The following is an 8,017-nucleotide window of genomic DNA, read 5'->3' as shown; positions in this document are numbered from 1 at the left end:
GTCGCCGTGAGTCGGAAGCGACTTGACGGCACCTAACACGTGCACAACTGCAGTGATACCATTTCTTTGTGACGGAGCGGACTAAAGCAACAAAGCACAAACAGACATTAGGAAGAATTTTCTAACAGAGGGGTGCCACGGTGGAACACTGTTGCTTCCTCGGGAGGGGGTAGGCTCTCCTTCCCTGGAGGTTTTCAAGAAGAGGCTAGATGAAATTAAATTAAAAGAGTTTCTGTCTAGACATTAGGAAGAATTTTCTAACAGAGCGGTTCCTCAGTGGAACAGACGTCCTCGGGAGGCGGTTAGCTCTCCCTCCATGGAGGTTTTTAAGAAGAGGTTAGATGGCCACCTGTCAGCAATGCTGATTCTATGATCATGAGAGGGAGGGCACCTTGGCCATCTTCTGGGCCTGGAGTAGGGCAGGGGTGGGGAACATCAGGCCTGGGGGCCGTATAAGGCCCTCGAAATCATTTGGTCTGGCCCTTCATGGGTCCTGGTAGATCTCTAGCTCAGAAGGATGCGGCCCTGCCTGAATCTCTTGGGCCCAGCTGGGGACACCAGAGCTCGAAAGCGAGTCGCTCTATGCGGCAGACACTCGGAGCCGTCTCCGGTCGTGCCTCTTGGCTAAATGTCTGACCAAATATAGCAGGCTAATTTTTAAGTTGACAATTTTGTATGGCCCCCGAATGATATCATAAATATCCAAATAGCCCTTGGAAGAAAAAAAGGTTCCCCACCCCTGGAGTAGGGGGTCAGTGGGGGTGTGGAGGGGGGAGGTAGTCTGGGATGGGGTTGGACTAGATGACCCTGGAGGTCCCTTCCCGCTCTGATTCTACGAACGCGCCAGACTTTTGCCCCCTAAACCTAGGCGGAAGCAGTGACGTCACTTGAAGAGCAAGAAGGGGCGGGGCCCGGCGCGTTACCATCGAGATGAAGACGCCGTGGAGCGGCGGCTGGGTTCCAACAGCCAGTTCCGGTATTGAACCGTTGTTTTTTGAAATCGCCCGCCGGAGTCGCGACCTCCAGCGCAATAAAACGGGGCCCCGGGCCACGCCGACGAGGGACGCGCGTCCGTGGCCGGGAACCCGTTTCTTCAGACGGACGAGTGCTAGAGCGGCTCCCCTCCCGCCACCCGCGCGTCCCTGCAGCGCTGGCTCTCGCCCAGGCATCAGAGGCCATCTCTATGGTCTCCAGGGCCTCAGCCGCCCTCCCCGGTCGTGGGCGGTTTCCGGAAGAGGCCGCTCTGCGTAGCGGTTTCCATGGAAACGGAAGATGGCGCCTCGAAGTAAGCGGGGGGGGGGCGGCTTGGAGCCATAAAGGGCCGGGGGGGGGGCGTTCAGCCCGTTGGGCCTACAGGTTCGTGGAGCCGGGCCGACCCCGGTAGGACGGGGGGGGGCCGTTGGGGGCCTCTTGGGCCTGAGGGACGCCCCCCCGTACTGCTTGGGAGAAGGGGCGGCAGGAGGCCAGCGCTGCTGGGCCGAGGCTCCCTCCGGGGCCAATGACTCCCCAGAGTTCAGTTTGCGACGCGTTTGTCCCGCGCCTGGCGCGGGACAAACGCGTCGCAAACTGAACTCTGGGGAGTCATTGGCCCCGGAGGGAGCCTCGGCCCAGCAGCGCAGGCCTCCTGCCGCCCGGCACCCATCCAGCGCCGCCCAAAAGCACCGGCGGGAGGACCCTTCCTTTTAAAACAATTTTTAGTTTTATACGTAATAGGGGGACAGAAACAAAAAGGGGTCGAGTGGGAGGCGTGGATTGTTCATTCATTCATTCATTCATTCATTCATAGACCTTTATTGGCACAAGGGGGATTGTTTATTGCAAAAACGAGCTGCATGTGCAAAACGCTAAAGGTGACCACTTAGACGGGGTTAATTTTCTTGTTTCTGTTTTTCTTTCTTTTTTAATAACTGTAGGAGGTTTTACCCCCCAAAAATTTTTTTTTTATTATAAAGAGTTAGAAAATAATCGCTAAGAGGATTACGAAGATCAGTGAGAGATAGAAGAAGGAAGAGGGACAGTCAGATCAGGGGGAGATAATTGTTATATATATATGTTAGTCTTAATTGAGAATTAGAAAAGTTTGAAGAAGGAAGAGGGGAAGTCAAATCAGGGGGAGATAATTGTTATATATATATATGTTAGTCTTAATTGAGAATTAGAAAGGATTGAGGAAGGAAGAGGGGAAGTCAAATCAGGGGGAGATAATTGTTTTATATATATATATACATACATACATATATATATATATATATATATATATATATATGTATGTATGTATATGTGTGTATATATATATATATATGTATGTTAGTCTTAATTGAGAATTAGAAAGGATTGAAGAAGGAAGAGGGGAAGTCAAATCGGGAAGATAAGTGTTATATATATATATATATATGTTAGTCTTAATTGAGAATTAGAAAGGATTGAAGAAGGAAGAGGGGAAGTCAAATCAGGGGAAGATAATTGTTATATATGTTAGTCTTAATTGAGAATTAGAAAGGATTGAAAAGTAATGTTAATTGATTGTATCGAATGAATGAAAAAACAATAAAAAAATTTATAAAAGAAAAAGGGGTAAAGGTGGGGAGACAACTATATGCCCTGTGTTTGTCAAGATTACAATTAATCACAATTGTTAACATTACAATTAGTTAAGATTACAGTTAAGATTACAATTAATCACAATTGTTAATGAATTTCAGATATGGCTCGTGGAAAGCATCCAGCTTCTTAACCCCTGAATATTTTCGGGGTAGTTCCGAGAGAACCGAACTCTTGTATCAGTGATGTGCCTGCTTTTAAAAATGACAACTTAAAAGAGTTTTCTGATGGTTTGTAGAGGAGGAGTGCAGACTGTAATTGAGAGGCTGAACTTGTCTATTTGGGGAAATTTTATTAATGAATTATTTGTATTGATTTCAAAAACAAAATAAATTCATAACTTTGAAAAAAAAAGATTACAAGGCTGTCAGGTTAGTTTGACAGGTGCAGGTTAGATCAGATGGATCTAGTAATGATGCAATCAGCCTGGAAAGTCCCTGGAGAGCTAGAGGGAGCGGGCCTGATCCGGTTATGACCAGGAGGCTGATGCAATACAGGAGCAATGTCAGAATGACTAGGCATCTACTGTGATTGGTGGCTGCGTCCACCAGGTGTATATAATGGAGTGGAACTGAAGCTCTGTGTGGGATGCTATGACCGGAGAGTGTGTAAGAAGTATTTGTATTATATCTTTGCACTGTGAAATAAACTACACTTTTCTAAGTAGCAGAAGACTTTCTGATGGTGTTATCCTGGACAGACTGCCAATCCGCTGGCTTCCGCATCAGTTCAGGCTTTACAGATTAATACATTGATGTATCCACCAGTCATTCCTTTATTGGCATCAAAAGGCACGATAACAAAAGGATACGAAAGGAATGGGGATATTAAAAAGTGCCCTTTAAAAATAATTAATGGACAAAATATTGTCGAAGGCTTTCACGGTCAGAGTTCATCGGTTCTTGTAGGCTATCCGGGCTGTGTGACCGTGGTCTTGGTATTTTCTTTCCTGACGTTTCGCCCGCAGCTGTGGCAGGCATCTTTGGAGGAGTAACACTGAAGGACAGTGTCTCTCAGTGCCAAGTGTGTAGGAAGAGTAATATATAGTCAGTGTCTTGGAATAAGACCAAGAAAGATACTGCAGACTTGGCCAACCTGAGAAATCAGCAGTGGCTGCACATGGACTGACACAAACGGGACACAGGGTCTTATTCCAAGACACTGAAAGACTGGACAATTCTACCAACTATTTTGTCAGATTGCACAGAGAAGCCATTGACATTCATAAACATCAGCACAACTTTAACAGAAAAGAAGAGAGTTTAAGAATGAATAAGGCTTGGCTTCCTGTCCTGAAAACCTCCAGACTAACAAAGACTACAGTCCACAATAGCCATGCGGATTAGCTTTGGATTTCACACCTTAACAGATCACTTCAGGATACAATAGTTCCATATTAACATACCACACCCTCATTAGCACATTATCTTGATACTTACAGGACAGTGATTAGCACATTACCTTTGATACTTTTTGCAGGACAATGATTCAGCTCAAACCCAACCCCTTTCTGACTATATATTACTCTTCCTACACACTTGGCACTGAGAGACACTGTCCTTCAGAGTTACTCCTCTGAAGATGCCTGCCACAGCTGCTCGCGAAACGTCAGGAAAGAAAATACCAAGACCACGGTCACACAGCCTGGATAACCTACAAGAACCAGTTAATAGACAGTTACATCGAATAACATTGTTGATACTACCATTGTAATGACCAGATATAAGGGCTGGTTTAGAACACTATGTATTCATACACACACACATGGGAGCTTTGGGGAAGTTGGCATCCGGGAGCCATGAACCAACAAATCATGCTCTCTGTGCTTGGAACGGCCTTTCACGAGTAGAGAGCTCTGAATTACCTTCATCCTTAGGAATGTGTTTTCTAGTTACTAAGATCACAAGACCTAGAACTTGCTTAAAGACAGCCTTCGGCCAATATCTATAGGTTATGCTAATTAGAGTGAAGTAGACACTTAATGTGCATTGGTGCTTTTGTGTATCAATCTGCTTGTCAGCAGCCATGGGCCTGCCCCATGTGAATGCATAAATGATACTGACTTTCCTTTGTTTCTCGGGTGAGTAACACTGCATCTTATTTGTGGGTTATTTCACCCCAGTTCTGTGTTTAGCTAAATAAAGAACTTCACCATCTAATTAACTGTTTGTCGGGCTTTTAAAACAAACGTTAAAAACTGTGCCACCATCTCCAGTATTAGAGTCTGGGTCATTCTGTCTATCAGTCAACAAGGGGACATTGATATATCAACTTCTTTCTCGACCCTTAAAATCTAAAACTAGTTCTTTATGATGCCCTTTACAAAATTTTCTATTGTTTTCTAAAGTGCTAAATTTTACACTTGGCAAATAATAATTAACAATCAGGTACCCAATAATGCCTCAGTGTAATTTGATAACCTTGATTCTGACATTGAACTAAAACTATCAATTTCTAAAACATAAAATCAGTAAAAAGCACGGGAGTACACTTTTGATCCCATATGGCGGTTTGGCTTTTATTCACCCCCATTAGCCACCATCCTCAAATCAGAGTAGCAAAGAGTTAGACGTGTGCCCTTTCAATAGATTTCTAGTGGTGGAATATTTTTTTAATTATGGTGATGGTCGTGTGATCTTTCAGCTGTGCTAATTTAGTTTGGAACGTAGGTGAATATGTGGTGTCAGATATAAGGTGTCCGTGTGTGTGACCGTTTGCTTCCTCCCAATACGAAGAAGATAAACCAGAGAATGAGAGTAGTTTGCTGGACCTGCTCTGTGGGTGTCCAAGGCTGTGAAGTTAGCTTCCCCGTTGTCCAAACCAGTGAGCATATCATGCAGCTGACGACCTCTGTGGCACTACCTGTTACACAGAAGGCCTGTGTTTTGTGCTCTTGCCCATTCACATACACACGTTTTGCTAGGAAGAGGCTCAGAGGAGCTCATGCTTCCTGTAGCAACTGCTGTTACCTCCTTAGTGAGGCTTGGTTTCCATTTTGATAAACATAAACCAACTTTTGTCATCTTTCCATTGAATTGGTCAGTTTTCTTTTCTGACAACTGGGTTTTCAGTGTAATGAAATAGTCTATATGTCGGGTTTTGAGCCTGCGGACACATTTGGAATTCTGACACGGCATGGTGGGCGCAGCAACAAAATGACTTCCACAAAATGATTGCTACAGGTTAACTTAAGTAATACAGTGTAGCTCTTTCTGCTGTGGTGGCAGCTGATGCCAAAGCAACATTTTAAAAAAAATCTGCACAGCCAATCAGATCTCCAGTAGTCAATCAGAAGCTGTGCTGGGCAAAAGCCCTACCTGGCTTCCCCCACTTCCTAAAAACACTTGGCAGGTGTCAGAAAAGGTATTGGTCGGCACTGTGGCCCCACAGGCACCATGTTGGGGACCCTTGATCTATGTATTCATTTTTGAGAGAAAGGGTGGCACAAAGGGATTACATCCCATGGATGCTGATGTTCCGGTTGTCTCCTCTAGATCGCCAACTCTCTTCTACACCTCTGGAGATCCTGCTGTTCCTCAATGGCTGGTATTATGCCACATATTTCTTGCTGGAGATCTTCATATTTGTCTATAAGGGTGAGTTTTTCTTGGCTGCAGCTCCAGACTGATGGGAAGGGGGTTTGGGGGGAGATGTGTATCTTTTGCTTACCTTTTGACATTCTCCTGAAGAAAGTAAAATGTAAATGGTGTATTTTCTGACTTATTTCATCCCTAGCTGCTGTTTGAATATTAAAGGCATTTATAGAACCATCATTAATACAAGGACTCTCCTTTTTCAAGGAATGCAGTAGGTAGAGACAGGCAGCTGGGTCTTTTTGTCTTGATGTATGTGACTGTTTGTGTACCCTCTAGGACTGCTGTTGCCATATCCCTCTGCAAATCTGGCCTTGGATCTGGTTATGCTTTTCCTCTACCTTGGGATTGAAGTCGCCCGGATATTTTTTGGTGAATATCAAAGAATCAGATGCCTTTGAGAGTGGTGTATGAAGCTGTTGCTGAACATCTGTGGTTGCATTTCAGCCAACACATATTTCCTATTTCATGTAGCTCACCAAGCAGTCATCCCATACATGCTGCCTCTCACCATTAGTATATTTCTGGGTGTCTTGGTATTAAGCAGAGTAGAAATGTGATTGCTTCTTCATGCCAGGCTCTGCTATTCCTAAGGTTTTTAAATGAATTGGAGATGCCCCAGATGAAATAGAACTGAATGGGTAGCCACTCATCAGAAAGGTTTTTTATTGTAATTTCTGATCCCTTTGTGGCCTGATCTGAAGTTTGGCTACCTCTCCTGATCTGGGAAATGGTTAGAATTGCAGTATGAGAAGTTGCAAAATTCAATCCCCTGCTCTTAATGGGCAATACATCCACACTGCTTCCTGGGAAGCAGACTTCACATCCTCTTTCCAAACACTATGGCTTGTCTGCTTTGTATGCTAAGGAAGGCCTGACTGATTATGCTGTTTGTGACAGGGTCAAAAGGGAACCTGTGTCAACGGAAAGTGCCGCTCTCCATCAGCTTGGCTCTAACCTTTCCAGCAGCTGTGATGGCAGCCTACTATCTTCTACTGCAGACTTATGCTCTGCGCTTGGAGGCCATCCTCAATGCTATCCTGCTTCTCTTCTATGCGGTTGAGTTGTTTCTGGGCATAATTACCCTGGCTTCTTTCTCCAGGTACTTTTTTTGTATTTTAGGAAGTGAATTTTTGGTGAGTTATTTTTTTTTTAAGACATTACTATTGGCTTCCTTGTTTTCTAACCTGAAAAGCATGAAGAATATTGGTATTTTTCACACCGGAGTTCTGGGAGAGGCAATGTAGTGACTTGGAAGGGCTGAGGTGCGTCTTTGGAAAGGATTAAATAAGTAAACAAAACGGTGGGGGTTGAGAAGGGGAAAATATCTCCAAGGTCTAGGCAATGTAAGGGGGCTGAGACAGTGAGAGGAGGGAGAAAGTACTGATATCAGTTGGAAATATTCTGTCTTATATTCAGTAGAGCAGGGGTGTTAAACATAAGGCCCGGGTACTGTATCCGGCCCATGAGCCAATCATGGAAGCCATAGCCCCTCCACGGTCTCTATCTAGGCTGGCGAGGCATAGCCCAGCCTGACCAAGTGAGATTTGTGTCATATCTGGCCCTCGTAACAAATGAGTTCAACATCCTTGCAGAAGAGGGTAGAAGATAATATCCGCAAAATCACTGTATATCTGTCTGCCACTATGTGACACTTATCTGATTTAGGTGGCTACACAGGAGTGGTAGTGAGATCTTACCTACTTAGGGTAAAGAAGCAGGACTGTTTTTGTGGTGTCATTTCTAAAATTCTTTCCTTGTACTCATTATTTTCTGCAGTTTGGACTCCTACTGAGAATCTGCCTGGATATTGCATGGAATCA

General features: G+C 44.6%; 1 protein-coding gene across 1 annotated transcript; it reads left to right on the top strand.

Annotated features, from left to right (window-relative positions):
- The first annotated feature begins 1,227 nt into the window (after positions 1 to 1,227).
- On the top strand, positions 1,228 to 8,003 carry TMEM216 (transmembrane protein 216). Its single transcript, XM_056851189.1, has 5 exons — positions 1,228 to 1,285; positions 6,096 to 6,197; positions 6,474 to 6,566; positions 7,095 to 7,296; positions 7,974 to 8,003. Exons 1-5 carry the CDS (start codon positions 1,273 to 1,275, stop codon positions 7,987 to 7,989), a joined length of 426 nt encoding a protein of 141 aa, XP_056707167.1. The 5' UTR covers positions 1,228 to 1,272; the 3' UTR covers positions 7,990 to 8,003.
- The last annotated feature ends 14 nt before the right edge of the window (positions 8,004 to 8,017 follow it).

Source organism: Euleptes europaea, chromosome 6 (assembly GCF_029931775.1).
Source record: "Euleptes europaea isolate rEulEur1 chromosome 6, rEulEur1.hap1, whole genome shotgun sequence".
Lineage (NCBI taxonomy): Eukaryota > Metazoa > Chordata > Lepidosauria > Squamata > Sphaerodactylidae > Euleptes > Euleptes europaea.
This window is presented reverse-complemented; position numbering and strand designations above follow the sequence as displayed.

What these genes read in the sequence shown, in the direction of transcription:
- TMEM216 (XM_056851189.1), top strand. An exon ending in CTTCATATTTGTCTATAAGG is followed by an intron (nt 6,198 to 6,473) that starts GTGAGTTTTTCT and finishes TGTACCCTCTAG; the next exon opens with GACTGCTGTTGCCATATCCC. An exon ending in AGTCGCCCGGATATTTTTTG is followed by an intron (nt 6,567 to 7,094) that starts GTGAATATCAAA and finishes TGTTTGTGACAG; the next exon opens with GGTCAAAAGGGAACCTGTGT.